General features: G+C 45.3%; 1 protein-coding gene across 6 annotated transcripts in view; it reads left to right on the top strand.

Moving 5' to 3' along the window:
- The window catches only part of MAST2 (microtubule associated serine/threonine kinase 2), a 1,353,759-nt gene that overhangs the window by 1,088,419 nt on the left and 249,327 nt on the right, over positions 1-16,013 (top strand). For all 6 annotated transcript variants that reach the window (XM_085602761.1, XM_085602760.1, XM_085602765.1 and 3 more), the window contains one exon: positions 9,685-9,763. In XM_085602761.1, the coding sequence (XP_085458887.1) occupies positions 9,685-9,763 (79 nt within the window). The remainder of the gene's footprint in view (positions 1-9,684; positions 9,764-16,013) is intronic.

Genomic DNA, 16,013 nt, shown 5'->3' with positions numbered 1-16,013 from the left:
GTGATGGAATCCTAGGAGAAAGTCATATGGGGGTGAGGGGGGTGCCAAAAAAGATTGTCGCACCGGGCACCACCTGCGCTAAAGTCGGACCTGTATTTATTAGTCCAATCTAAAAAAAAAAAATTACAACTCTCCAGTTTTTTGGATTGGTAAATACCAGTTTGGTTAAGATGCATTTCTAGATCGCACAGAGCTCTAATTCAGATAACTAAGAAAATAGCTCACAAGGAAAATACTGGGAATGTCACAAGGAAAAGATTTTCAAAAGCCACAAAGTTTGGGCGGCGTAGCCTCAAAAAACACTGTGCCCCCTCAGATCATTAAAGGACCCGTCATATTGTAAAGACTGATATTAACTAACGTGTCGAGTTGAACGGGCGAACAATTCTTCTCATCGACTCAGAAAGAGCTCGCCCTCTACAGGCGATTCGAGGAACTTACTTAAATGTGCCGTCTGTGCTTGATAGTGTTGTAATAGCGAAATTGGCTGAGTCGACCAGACTGGCATTTCAATAAAAATAAAATGTTTTTTTTTACTTCAATTTTCGTTAAAAAACTATTAATGCTTCCTATTGGAGCAGGGTTAAGACTGATTTGCATATATGGATGGATGGAATGATTTAATTAATCTCAGCCACTGGTAATTACTCAGGCTGCTTCCCAATCCATCGTTATTTTGCACACCATGCCACCTCAGTTTGGACCCAGCTATGTGCAAATCAATCTTGACCCTGCTCCAATCTGAACAGTGCAGCCCGAACAGTAGATGGATGGGGATGCGGCCCTGAGTGATTACCAGTGGCTGAAATTAATTCAAACATTCCATCTATCACTGTTTTATATACTACTTTTGTCACCCTAAGTGGGACGAGATGTGCCCAGATGTGGGTCCCGTGCACACTGTCACTGGAACCAATCTGTACCGGACTGATGAGCCCATAACTAAGGCAAAACAGATCCTAGGTTGCCTGTTTACCGGTTCAGGGAAGACCTGGCTTGGCAGTTCGGGTTCCACTATTCCTATTGGAGCAGGGTCAAGACTGATTTGCATATAGCTGGGTCCAAACTGAAGTGGCATGGTGTGTAGAATAACGATATATTGGGATTCGTCTCCGAGTGATTACCAATGGCTGAGATCAATTCAAGCATTCCATCCGTCACTGTTGTGTATGGTTATTTTGTCACAATTGTAAAGGCATCCACTACTGGCCAAACTAGTAGTATCGAGCTAAGAGCATTGGCAAGTTAAGAAAGATTGGCTCTACCAATGCTTATTTAATTCTGGAGATCTATATATTTTGCCCCACGTAGTAGACAGAGCATGAAATAGGTGGACATCTGAATCACTTGTAGTTATTCAGAACATATTGTATTTCATTGTTTTAGCTGTTCACTGTAATTACAGACAAGAACCAACCATATGCAAATCAGTTTTGGCCTTGCTCTAAAGGAGATGTTTGTCCCCAGCATGTTAGCCGAGTTCACAGCTTAGCAGTTGGCACAAATTCAAGCAAGGGAAATTGTCCCTTTGCTTCCCGGATAGGTAGAAAAGGACAGCCATAATTGGGGTTCAGTGGACCCCTCGTCCACTAGTCCCTGATGCTATTGCATATGCTGCACAGATTGCTATACCCCGGCATATGCACCCTTTGACCAGAAATCCAAACAACCCTACATGTGTTTTCGTCTAGTTGAACCCTCTCGAGGGGAGCAGTTTTAATCCTCAGTGCAGCTCCAGCTTGAGACCCCACGACTTACTCTAACTCACTGAGACCGCACGAGTGCAATGGATGAAAATGTTTGAATCAGTGTGAACAACCAATTATGCCGAGTCCATTCTGTTCCATTTCTTTCAGGGCTTGTCAGTGTTATTAAAGACAAGGCACCAACAAAAAATCAAATTAATCTTGGTTGTGCCTAAAAACGGATAGTCCAGTCCAAATTCAGCACTACCACGTATGCGGGCCGGTTCTAAGGCAGTGCGACTGGTGCAGCCGCACCTGGCGCTGACCTCGGGGGAGTGGGGGGGGACGCCATGTTTAGAATAACACAGGTTTAAAAAGCACCTGCTGCAGAGTTCCTTGTGTTTCAAGTTTTCAAGCAATAATAAAAATGTCAAGATAACTCCGGTGATTAATGCTCCTGCTGGACAGAGAGCGGAGTTTTGTCTACTGGCAGTTTCCACTTATGATAAAGTAGCACAGAAGGTTAATGTGCCTGCTGTAAAGAACATGTACCACTCACATCACTGAACTGTATTTTATGTAGGTTGCTTAAAGTTACTGCTTATCACAGATATCCCTTTGTTGCTTGCAGTTCATAAGTTACATCCCTAATATGGCACAATGAGCTTTGAACTGTCATCGAAGGGCTGCATGCTAACTGCATGGTATGGGCAGAGCCACTGGAATCATGAGGCAGGGCGAACTATGTGGCAGAGTTGAGTGAATTATGCAGCAAGATGAGGCTAATTATACGGCGTAATGCAGCACATTTTGTGATATTACTTTATTATTTTGACATTTTTAAACGTGTTGACACTGTCTGGGCATTGGTTACACCTCATTAGTACCATTTTAACACCCAAACATAGCAATAAGCAACAAAGGCGACAATTCAACTTTGGCAGAGGGACTTCCACTGTGCTGCAACACGTGTTGGTGCATTTTTAGTAACTTTTGGGCCATTTGAGCTAGAAACAAATTTGTTTTGTTGCTAACGTGCAGATTGTACAGCGGATGATGGATTATATGGCAGATGCCGCAAATCTATAACTATGCGACAAACATAATGGCTCTTAATTGCATAAATCCAGTGGCCCTAGGTATTAGAGCATTGTTTTTTTCCTTCAGTCTTTCATTATCCTAATGTTGCTAAAAAGAGTTAGTTTGGGTAGAAATACATTCTAGTTAGTAAAGCCAGCCACTGTGGTACGTTCGTTTAAAATCCTGAGTTTGTGCTTCTCCAGACAAAAAAAACTCTTAAAATATACTGCCTACTAGCATCGGTGACATGTGACTCCTACACCTTTTAATCCTTATTGTCTTGTGACATTTCCTATAGACTTATTTGCACACACATGATTCACTGGCTCTGTATAATGTGTGTGATGTAAAGTGCTCCGACACCCTACACTGGCATGAGTAGCACTATAAAATAAATGAAACGCATGTGAGAGGGGGACCATGGAGAGAAGAGGGGCACCGATGGAGCGTGGTAGTGAGGGAATTCGTAGACAGTAAGGTTTTTTTGGGGGAGGGGGTGGATTGTCGCACTGGGATCCAGCAGCGCTAAAGCCAGCCCTGCACGTATGAATGGTCGCACAACCATTCACAGGTGTGTTTCATCCTGAGCTTGGAACCAGGTCGGGCATACAGCAGCTACTTGAAGGGCCTCACATGTCCAAAACTGATTTCTAAAAATTCTTGACTAAGTCAGAATCACAGGAAATTACTCTGGCTACACTCTATTCCATAGTTTCAGTTTAGAACAATGAAATGGTCTAGCAATTCTTATCCATGATAACTGCATGGGCTAGAATTCCTGAATTGTCACATCCTGTAGTCACTTGCCTCACCACAGTAAGCTGAAAAAATTAGAAGACCCCCTCACCCACAGTTTAAAGTGGCTTACTTCATCATGGGTGCCTTCTTGCACAGCAAGTAGGATTGCTTTCCACTTGAACAGGCTTGACCCTTTCTGTAGAGCTCATGATATATTGTAGATCTGGACATCAGCAGGAACCCAGCTTATAATATAAAAATGAATAAGGGTATACCCAAGATATCTTTTATTTAGCGAGTAACCTAGCCATGGTTAAAAATGAAGTCTTGGATGTTTGGTAAAAATCTTTCAGCATCCATTGCAGATTGCCGACATGTTTCAGCCACTTTCATAGCTCAAAAAAGGTCACTAGCTTCCTTCAGGACTCTCAAAATCTTTCCAAATTCCTCAGGAGATTTCATGCAATTTTATTAAGGCATTAGGCGGCTATCGTACCTGAATTTTTCATGGATATAAGTTATCCTGTTCTAGTTTCTGTTCCTACTTAATCGGCACAAGTGTGGTAGCACTTCCCTGTAGTCACACATTCGTCAAGAGAACAGCGCTGCTCTCTGCCGTGTCATGAACTGTGTGTGAGGTGTCTTCTCATAATTATACTGTGGTGAGGTCCGTGATTACACAATAGTGTAATTCTCAATTTTTAGCCCATGTACCTATTGTGAACAAATGTGTAAACCTAGAGTGGACGTGCGTTGGTACTTACCTCTCATTTGCTCACTTTGTGATTAAAATGTAATGGTTATTTAAGAACTGCACTTATATACTATTAATTCACACAATTTTTTTTATATATATACATATACATACATACACACACACACATATACATACGTACACACACACACACACACACACACACGTATATAATAAAGCAGGGTCTGAGCGGCACCACTGCAATGCTGGAAGTAACAAAGATGAGACAGGGGGATTGACAATATCACGATGCTACATGTCTGGGGCCATGAAGAAGCCCTTAACATAAGAAATGTGAGAGCTAAGGTCCTCCCAAAGTTACAGCTCCCATGTCCCTGTCACAGATGATCAATACAGGCAGTGTGCTCTGGAGGCGCCCCGTCCCCATTCCCTGCCATCCCTCCCCGGTATACCCGTCTCTCCATGCTCCCTTGCCCACTGTAAGCCCATCCTTGGTCATTGCTTTAATTCCACATCTGTTGGTTTTCGTACACCATTGTGTTACTCATCTCTTGAAGAACTCTGTTGCTTTATAGCTCGCGTCGCACACTATACAATATATATACATACTTTAGGGGCACTGGCCTTCCACAGCCAGTTGCTGTAGGAGGCCAGTGCCCCTGGTTGTTAGCTCGGGTGCAAGATCCATTAGCTGATACAGTTTCCTACAAATTTAAAGGCATCAATTAATCAAATACCTAAGAAAGGGCATGATTCCTCAGAAACAAACAATGAGTGTGAATAGTAGTTTGTGTCGCTGCTGCTTCTTCGTAGGTGGATTCGCCCTCGCTCCCTATTATGTCCTGCCTTGTTAGTTTTCACATCCCAGCGAGATGCCTCCTGTGAATGTCGCATGTGCACTGTCTAGCAATTAGTAGAGTCTACCAGCACAACAGGATGTTTTCGTTGAGTAACGATACTGCCACTGCTCTGTGTACAATTCAAACTAGAATCCCTTCAGAGTCTCCATCGGCGACTGTAGAAGTAAGGCAGCGTGTTGCAGAACATCTGAATAATGTGCATATTTACCTCTGCGGCCACTATGAGCATGATGCGGTAATGCCCAGCAGTGCGGCGTAATTCATGGTAGTCATTTTGTTCCAGCAGCGAGTAAAAAGTGGCCTTCGCAGAAGAATTATGTGATCAGACCTCAAATAGTTGCTCTTTATACCAAAAGTCTGCAGTGATTTGTGTTATTTTAAATTTGGTATTTTTTTTTATGCTTTCCATGCAGCCATGGACACCGAGCCGACAGGTAACGGGTCTAAAGATACATATACATTGTTGCTAGCCTGTGGGCTCCTCTCGCCTGCTTCTGTCTGATGGCTGTATGTGCCAAAAATACGCCGCCTAGCCGTCTGACTGATGAATGGTGGGTCTGGGATTGAGTGGAGCTTGCTAGAGACCACAAAAACTCCCCTGGCAAATAAATTATTGGGATGTCACGGGCCAGAAAAATCCACATCTGTAGTCTGCGGTGAGCTTTACAGGTGATGCCTCTGGGCGCATAAATTCATATTTTGAGGTCATTTGTTTCCTTAACAGTTATTCCACGACCCCCTGAAGCAAAGGTAATGTACAAGGCTTCATTAAGGATGTCAGAGAGTGAAAACTAGCACCACCGCCCCGGGGCAGGAGATCTAGCGGGCGGAGGGGAGAACAAGCCAAAGAGGACAAATGAGCTTTCAGTTTTGTACAAACAATTCAGAGTGGGCGTAGGCATGGTGGATAGAAGGAGGAGAGCGTTTTCAGAGAAGGGACCAGTTAGGACAGCATCTCAAAGGTGGCTTATTGTGGAGAGATGTTCAGTATCGGCTTAGGGCAGATTGAAAGCGATGGTCCCTCCCAGAGCAAACACTTTGTCCCAGCCGTTAGAGGCTCCATCTACACTTGTCCTGTCATCCCAGTAAACTTATTGATGACTGACTGGGAGCTGTAGGTTTTGTTACTGCCATCCTGGCCTACACGATATTGGAGTAGCGCAAGTGTATGTGTTGTGAAGCCCCATTGACAGGCGGTCACTTTTGTGTTGTTAAGTACAGCTATTGTGCCTTCAACACATTAATGAACTGGACTGTTCAACAGCATGCAGGTCATCACACAACTTGGTGGTAAGAACCTGCTTGATGGTCGTCCCAAGCACTTGACTTGCAGGTTGCTGCTGAAACAAAGTCAATGAGGTGCTGCCTAGTTTTACGACCTGTTCATTGCTGTTCATGTTTATGCCATCAATGTGGTAACTAAGGTCTAAGCTTTAAATAAAATGCAACCAAATTTACTTCCAACTCCAGACATCTGTCTGGGAAAAGGGCACAAAATACTAGAAGAGGTCGCATTTAAAGAAGCTGAAAGGACACAGATTGCAAAAATGCAAACTCAAAACCAGTGACCAATAAAACACCAACCATTAGTAAAAGTATTCATACAAAAGTGTGCAGGTGCATCAAAATCAACCATCAGTTCTGTACTCAAAATGTAAATTGTACCTTTCCCACAATAGGTGGAAAATGAGTTTGGCTTCATTTGAAATTTAATATGAGGCTGCACGCAGTTGTCCAGGTAGGTCTGGGCCAGCAACCACTGGAGAGATGGAGCCTGGTTGAAGGCAGATGACCTCTGGCTTCCAGCCTAAGAAGGTCACAGTGGCAGCCATGAAGCTCATGCTAAGGAGGGTCTGTTGCTCCTCTGGGTAGCGGCCATTCCCTAGAAAGAGAGTGCACTTACCTGGTGAAAGCATTCTCAAAGATGTCAAATGCCACTCTTATATCCTTCACTTCCTTGGAATGATGGCAGTTGAGTGTAGTGAAGTCAGTGTGATGTTTTACCTCGTTTTGCTGTCTTTGTGAGTCATATTTCCATAATAACTAGCTGTTGTTGTCTTTCACTTGCAGTTGTATGGGTGGATATGTGTGTTATTTTGTATCTTTCTGTGTGCGCCCCACATTGATGGCAGGGGCTGTTAGGAGCATCATGGTAGGGAAATATATTGCATACTGTTCTGTGTTGGAATTGTGGAAGGTGTTCTCTGTGTCCTTTGGAATGTTTGTGTGAGGTGTATCTTGGTAAGTGGCAACTTTGGAATCGTTGTTATATTGTTCTCAGCTGGATGTATGTTATATGTGCAATGTGTTACATTGGATGCTGTGTGTAGTGCGTGTTGGTGGGTTTCATTATTGTCTCCACGGCTGTTGGAAGCCCTACAGTAGATGACTGGATGGCAGATGCGCGCTGTATGTGATGTGGGCTGTGATGTATTTAATCGAGCTTTGAAGGACGTGACCATGGTACAGCTTTCCAGGTCTGTTGGCTGCTTCTGTCGTCCATGATGAGCTTGTGTTTATCTTTTTCTCTGCATTTTCTTAGGGTGCCATGGCAATGCTTTCGGCCGGTGGATTAGGATGTGTACAATTTTCTGGCTGTACCTCTGGTTTATAAAATCAGTTCTCGAAATCTTTATAATTTAAGCCGAGTTCAAGCTCACGCTGCTATTTTGCATGATTTGGCTGTAATTGCTGTACTCGGTGGAGTAGCAACTGATGTGGTTTGTTGCTTTCTGGAACACCAAGAAATGTAGTTTGTAGTACCTAGACCAGAGGATAGCCGTATAGACGACATAGTTAAATGTGTTTCAGAGTTAGTGCATTAGCACGCCCCAGACAAAGACCAGTAGCCTTTCTCAAAGTGGCTTTTACTCAGGCAACATGATAATTAAATCTGTGTTTATGCTATAGATGGATGAATGAATCCCATTGTTTATGCTGATGTCTTTCACCAATAGCAACGTCTTAATTCCCTATGCAATAATTGTTGCTGTGTGTTAATTCGTTGCGTCTGGGAAAGGAGGCCTGTGAAGAGTCTGGGAAAGGAGGCCTGTGAAGAGTCTGGGAAAGGAGGCCTGTGAAGAGAGTAATTGGGTGGAATGAATTTAGTTATTTGGAGTTCCCTGCAGCCCACATTGTTCGGACACCGTTGATGTCACCTGGTCCGGTTAACAGCCTTAAGTCGCATGTGGCATTGAAATAATTACACAGTTATATCTCCTTCTGCGGGAGTGTTCTTGTTTGCATTGTGGTCACCCCTAGTCTGGATGCGGATATTGTCACCAAATATGACATAGTTGTAAGTCTGTGTGGCATTGTCTGAGATTGGGTTATCTTGTCTATCGAGGCGGGTTATTGTTGTGGCATTGGTTTGTGTCCATCTACGGTAGCAGGGCATGTCTTTAAAAGGAGTCAGTGACATCTGGTTTGTTCTTAGGTGTAACAAGGAAGGTTTCTACATAGCCAGTAAACTTTGAGAAAACTAACCACACCCCCATCCCATGAATGGTATATGAAGGGACCTGAACACGTGTCAGTGTTGCAAAGCATCCACTTAAGGTGATACAAAGAGAGCGTAGGGAATTCAAGATGGAGGCTCGCAACTGGTGTTGGCCAACTTTGGATAAGCTACGTCTCCTCCCAGATATCTTATAACCAATAAAGGGTCAGTAAGGAGAAAATATTGCAGTTTTTAAAGGTTTTATGGGGGAGAGGGATGTCCATTTTTACATATCTGGTGGCGCTCCGGACATCATGATGCCCACTCGTAATCTAGGCAAGTGAGTCAAGAAGACATTAAATGGAAGTTCCAGTGTATGTCTGTGCGGCTGTCTGTGGCACCTCCTCATTCACTGAGTTTATTAGCGCTGGCCTCATTGAGTAAAATACATTGTCTTGACTGTTTTAATCTGCCCCTTTTGGGTATCTTGCCTTTGATGCTCTGGGGGCCAAAGTGCAGTTTTGTCACTGTGAGGAATATGCAATGAGGTTCATGTGTTACTGTTTGGAGAAGACAAAACACGATATTCTTACACCTTAATAACCTTGTATGATAAGTGAAAAAGTGACGAGGAAAGCAAATTTGCCTCTGTCTTTTGCATTCAATTGACGCAGTTTCTTTGATTCGTTTTTTAAATTTTTTTTTATTCATGTTAATGAGGTTTTGAAAATGTAGTGCTTCAAAGGGATCTGTCTTAATAACACATAAACACAAACAAGGACCCTTCTCACCCCCAAAAGCCCTTAAAAAGAACATCATTTTGTGAGTTAATGTCGTTGTATAGTTACTGTCTTCATCTATGGAAGATTCTGTTTTCAAAGGTTTCACTGCCTTGGCTTCTGCTTGCTCTAAAACAAGGGTGCCCAGCGTACGTCCAGGAGGGTCGCTTTCAGGCTAGATTCTGGATAACCGCTAATGATACGAGTGAGTAACATTTAGGTTCATTGTGGGACCTACGTTGGGCACCCCTGCCCAAGAGCTACGAATTCTGAAATATGTTTCTCTAACATGAATTTGAGCTGGAAGCAGTAGCTTGTGTAGAATAAAAATCAGATGTAGTCTCAGTCGTACTGCCTCCAAGTGATGGGCGTTTTACCTTCTTCACAGGACGGATGGGCGGCGCTGGTCCTTGGCGTCTCTTCCCTCATCTGGATATGGAACCAACACTCCCAGCTCCACTGTTTCAGTAAGTACCGTTGTACCTTTCCCAGAACTGAACGGCGTTGCTTTTCATCGTAGCATCACAGAGGAGTTACTGTGAAATGTTCTGCTGTTCATTGCTTCGCTCCTTCCCTGCTGTTCACAGGCACCTTCTTGCACTCCTTGGACTGGCATTTCTCTGATCTTTGCCCTCAGCAGGAACAGTGTGTATTTATTTCTTATTTGTTGTGACAAATATGCTGTGGACTCTGCCCTCCTTCCTATGGCGCTGCAAGCGCTTCTTCCTTTCAGGCTCTGGAATAGCCGCAGGCTGCAAGTTGGCACTTGATGAAAATCCTACATAAATAGCTGAAAGCAATGGCTTTTTCCCTTTAAGCATTCTTCAGTAGATGAGGCCCTGGGAAATGCCAGGTGATGATTGAGTCTGCCAACATTGTCTGGTGTTGAAGGGCAGCACCGTGCTACAAGGAGCAGATCTTATTGCCAGCTTTGGAGGAGGTGCAAAACCTTAGCAAAAGATACAGCCCCAGAAAAGATATTTAAAGACCTATATGAGACCTCAGATGAGAGAGACGAGAGCAACCTGATGCGAGAAAGAGTGACCCGAGACCTACGGGAGGGATCAGTGACCTGGGGAGGGAACATGGAGAACTGGGGAGGAAGATGAGAGTGGAAGAGATGAAAGGCTGGGGAATTAAAATGTGGGAACTGGGGGGCTGATTGCGCCTTTGGAGGGATAAGAGACAGGTGTGAGAACCAGCAGCAGGGGGGATAGCGATGAGGACCCAGGGAAAGGGATGTTGAGACATGGATGAGGGAGATGGGCAACACACCAGGATATTGATGATGATGATAAACTAGATGGCCTGCTGCCCCCTCTTTAAGCTGATGATGCCTCATACATTGTTTTACAGAGCGCCAGTGTCTTCATACCTCTCTTGCGGCAGAGCCACATGTGCCACCAACAGAAGAGCGACTCCTTTGCACTGGTGGTTCTTAGGGCAGCCAAGGTACTTCAATTAGAGCTGCCATCCATTGAGACTAAAACATGTTTTGATGGAAATTCTGCATCCTCGGCCAGCAGCATATGAGCCCTTACTTCCTTTTAATGATGCCCTGACAGATACTCTGCTGGCTACCTGATCTAAACCATTTTCTTGCCTACCTGTGGACAAGCAGGTGGCCAAATGTCATAGACCGGCTCCTGGTGACCCAGATTTTCTCACCAAGCACCACACTCCAGAGAACCTTATTGTGCAGGACTCGACCAGAAAGGTGAATCCTAACTCATTTACAACCATTCCTGGTTAGAGAATCCAAAAGGATTCATGCTTTTGGCAAAGTTATGCTTTCTTCAAACAGTTTTGGTACTGTACTCTATTAATAAAGTCTCTATTGGGCCACTAAACACATGCTCTTTGTGAAATGGAAAGTGAGCTCTTGACTCGGAGGATCTTAGGGCCTCTTGGAGCAAATGATACATGATGGCCAAGTATGTTATCTGCACAGGTCTGAATACTTCAGATTGCCTGCAGCCAGTTCCAGTGTTGTCCTTCAGAGACCTACTTGTCCACAGCTTCAAAGGGAGAGGCTGTTTGATGGGTGTGGTCTGTTGCCCAGTTGTCAGAAGGACACACTCACAGGCTTTTCTTGGAAAGTGTAGGAACTTTATTACAGAACTACAGTCACTATTTGGGGACTTGTCCAAACAAAAAGCACCATTTCATTCCTTAATTTTTCCTTTCGGATTTCTTATACTGGATTGTCCCTGAAGGTAACCGTTCTCAGGCCATCCGTATCACCCCTCAGGTGATGGCGTAGTGGACCTTGAACACAAACATAAGACATTACATCAGTAGGCTTTATAGTGTCAAGCTCTTTTTTGTGCTCCGTGCAATGTGCCCACCACCAAGTGCTCAGGGTTCAGTGTTTCCCACTCGTGAAGGTGGTTCAGCACACCCCTCACCTTTCAAATAAGCCCACGCAGGGCGACAGGACTTGTCTGGTACCACGGCCCTCCTGACTCGTGGCTTCAGGGGTCACAGCGTCATTTCCTACTCTGGGTCAGCTGGACTTAAAGGCGGTGCTGCAAAAGCGGTCTCCCTCTCCATCTGGTCCGATGTTGCCTTCCAGGTTCTGCTCGGTTACCGGTTCCCGTTCCTCTCCTGAAGGAAGTTTCTTCCCTCGATCCTTGCTTTCCGCCATCTCTGCACTACGGTAGCCGTCTCACACATGTAACTCACTTGCTGGTCCATCTCCGATGATGTAGGATGTCGTTAGTCCCTCTTTTATGTTGATCGTGGCCTCAACCCGGTTTTCCTGCGCGGCTGGTACGTAGTTGGTCGATACAGCTGGGGAATATTCGGTGACCATATTGGAAGCCCCGGCTGTGTGTGTTTTGTATTTGTAGTGACTGAGGGCTGGATGGCGGCCATATTGGGTGGTGTAGGCGCATCCAGCATGGTACTGTAGTGGGTCTCACCTCTTCAGAGAGAATGTAGGCCCTCTTTTTTGAAAGCTTTAAAGACAGCAAGCTGCAACACATTCCTCAGGGCTGTTGACCCCTGCCAAAAAATTTTCCGCACTAGTGTACATTTAGGGGCTATTCCAGATGACTGGTGTATAGGGAGAGACAGCCTTCCCAGCCAGTGGTCCAGCAGACAAATCAGTCCTTTGAAGGACGCAGATGTAGCGGCCAACAGGCAGGCCAGCAAGGGCACCAGTCTTACTGCTCCCCCTTCCCCCTCACCAGCCCCACTCCTGTTACAATGGCCAAAAAAACACTTTAGTTTGTCTTCAGCTGGACAGGACATACCCATGCAGTGGGAGATAGGTTCCAGCCCTTCTTTCCAGGTTGACAATCCATCACATCCAGCAAATGGGGTCTGGCAAAAATGCCATGTCCTGCCTTTTCTCTCTTCCCACCCAATATCCCTCCCACACCAGAACACATTTTGTAAAGAGTATCTGTCCAACCTGCTACAGGGGGTATGCCTGATACTGTTCAAAGTGCCATAGAGCGGATACTGGACTCTGAGAAAGACAGAGTTGCTACTCTCGCTATTTCCTTTTCCCAGGAAAAGGATGGGGGCCCTCAGACCTTCGACATCTGATTGCTTTCTTGCAGGAGAACAAATTCAAAATAGTCACACTGGCCCAGATCTGCTCTAGACGTGGATGACTGTATAGTGTGCTTGCACCTTAAGAACATGTATTTTCATATACCTCCTTGGTCTCTTAGCCACGTGCATCCTCCTGGCAAGCTACAATAGGTGGCAGAAACATGCTCTGCAGCACAATCTGTAGTTTCAGTAGACCCAGCATCCAGACAGCTTTTCAAATTCTATCAAAGTCTCAGAGGAGAAAGCTCATATCTGCAGGGCTAGCTGATCGACTGCAGTTTGTTCAGTGGCAGGATCCTCTGCTTCACCTACCCAGGGCTGACAGTGATGACGGACACAGCACTGCTGAATTGGGAGGTCATCTGGGGGCAATGGAGATCAGAGGACTCTGATCTACAGTGGCAGGCTAGCTCCACATCAGTCTGCTGGAGCTGTGGACCATTCATATTTTGCTGAAGGCTTTCCTGCCATCCACCAAGGGGAAGCTGGTGTAGGTTTTCAAAGAAAATACCCCTGCCTTCTGGTACTGCAACAAGGAGAACGTAGTGGCATCCTAAGGTCCTGTGCAAGGAGACTTGGTGTCTCTGTAGGTGGCTGAAGCATTAGGGCATCTTTCTGGTTGCCAACCACCTAGCAGGGTCCTTAAACGCCTGAGCTAACAAACTAAGCAGATATCTGGCAGATCGACAGAGGTGTCTATGTCCTCAGATGGTGCATGGTGCCTTCCACCAATGAGAACGAACCCTGGGTAGTTCTGTCCACCACCAGCTAATGTGCAGTGTCAACTATTTTGCATTTTTAAGTTTTCTCAAGAACACTAGTTAGGAGATGTATCCTGGCTGGAATGGAACAAGGGAGTCCTATACGCCTTCGCACCACTATCTCACCTGCCCCGAGTTCTGAAAAAGATCAGGAACCACCGGGCCAAAGTCATCTTAATAGCTCCGGTTTGGATCAGTGTGGTACCCAGATCCCTTGGGCATGAGCATCTGTCCTCTGATCAGGCTGCCATTTTGTGAATACTTTCTGTCTCAGCAACAGGGCAGGGTCCTCCACCCAAATCTTCACAACCTACATCTCCATGCATGGAGGTTGAGTGGCAGCAGTTGATTGCATTCGATTTGCTGCCTGAAGAAGTGGATTTCATACCCACTGCCAGATACACCTCCACAAACACCTCCACAAACTCAGTTTATGCCGGACGCTGGAAAAAATTTGTAACTGGAGGACATCGACCCCTAAAAGGCAAAGGTGTCGGATGTCCTTTTATTTGTTTTGCCTTTAGCCCAGCAAGGCACTGTAGTGTACATTATATTATTAGTTGGTTCTTCTAGGCTATAAATAGTTGTTTGCTGCCTTGCCTAACCTTAACTGTCTTCCTCATTCTGATGACGTTAGCTGATTGCGTGAGTGAACTTCAAGCACAGTCTATGCAGCCCGCCGAACACCACATTGTTCTGGGCAAATTGGTGTTAAAGACTCTGGCTGCTTTTCTACCAAAAGTCATTACTCTGTTCTGCGTTGGTCAATCCATCACTCTGCCAACACTCTTTGATTCTCCTCACTCCTTGAAAGAGGAGGAGTGGCTTCATTGGTTTGACACCAAAAGGTCTTTACACTTTCACATGTATCATCTTGTGGTTGATCAACTTTTTGTGAGGTTCTGTGGAGCAAATAAATGGAATGATGGGCAGAATAGGACCTGGTGATGTGGATAAAGCTCTGCATTAAGATCTGCTACATGCTGGGCAAGAATTAGCCTCCGGAAAGTCTGAAAGCCCGTTCTACTGGGGTCAAAGCCACTACCACTGGTTGGCTTGAGAGGTGCCTGTCCTAGTTATCTGCCAGCCTTCAAGGTGGGCGTGGGTGCATACATTAATGAAGTATTGCTGCAGTGACAGCCAGGTCTGTAGGAAGGACACTTATCCTTCTCGGTTCTGCAAGACTTGTTGGTTTGAGTCCACTCTACAGACCATCCACCCTGGGGAGGTACTTCTTTGGTATCTATTCCAAGGAGAGAAGCACTCTGCTTAGAATAGATACCACCTTCATATATTGGGGAGGCCCGATGGCAGTGAGTAATCTGCAGTCAGATAGAATATCCAGCAGAAAGAGCATTATCGAAGGTAAGTAACTTGACGACGACGTAGTACCATTTGGTACCCTTCTGTGACGTCGACGGGTTTCAGATTCTTTTTTTCTGCCGTTGGGTCTGGATTAATACGGAGAACCTCCCAAGATCGGAGAGAAGAATCCTGGAAAATCCGAGAGAAGAATCCAAGAAAATTGGTAGAACGGGGTCTTCCACTTTCAACTTCAAATTTAAGACGAGCGCAGTTCGACAAAGGGAAGAAATCGAGAACTTCGTCGACTATCAGAGAATGCGCATGCAGGGGGCTCCCTAGTCGCGGTAATGGACAAGACTCCATTCAAGTTTTGTAAGAACTGCCACCACAAATATGCTCTCAAGTCTCAGCACCCAGTCTGTAACCTGACGTTGAGGGTAGAAGAAAGGCAGCGATGAGCCATATACAACATGCAAGGCCAAGGAACACCGCCATCGCTGCGAGACCTGGGCCTCTCCAGTGAGGAGGAATATAATGTCGCCGAAGGACCAGAAGGCGACGAGGAAAGAGAAGTCTTAGTCGTGGAAGTCGAGAAGAAGACTTCGAAAAAACTAGAAGAGTCTCGAAAATCAGACTCTAGACCTCCAAAGGCATCCTTGGCGTCGAAGCACTCGGCGATCGTAGGTGTATCCAAACAAAAACAGACCGCAGGATCCTTGGATATGGACTCCGGAACGGCAAAGGTCCTAGAGAAAACAAAGACGTCGAAAGAAAGTCTGGAAAAGGATGCCTCGGCGTAGAAGAAAGAGAGACCGAAACAAATCTCGACGACCCGTTCAGCGCAGTCAGCCGAAAAACAGAAAGCAGAAAATCTCGATGCCGAAACACACGCGGCTCAGATTGAGAAAAAAAGACGAAGGCTCGGAGCCGAAATGCTGAATAACCTTCAACGCAAAAAAGACTTGGACAGAAGCTTAAAGCAATTCAAGATACCGCCGAAAATAAGGGAAACGGAAGCCGAAAGGGTTGCTGAAGAACCAATACCACCAAGAACCCCCGAACAGATCGAAGAAGAAAGTTCATATTT

Source organism: Triturus cristatus, chromosome 4_2 (assembly GCF_964204655.1).
Source record: "Triturus cristatus chromosome 4_2, aTriCri1.1, whole genome shotgun sequence".
In the NCBI taxonomy this organism is placed as follows: domain Eukaryota; kingdom Metazoa; phylum Chordata; class Amphibia; order Caudata; family Salamandridae; genus Triturus; species Triturus cristatus.
Note: the sequence above shows the minus strand (reverse complement) of the source record. Positions and strands in the feature narration are given on the sequence as shown.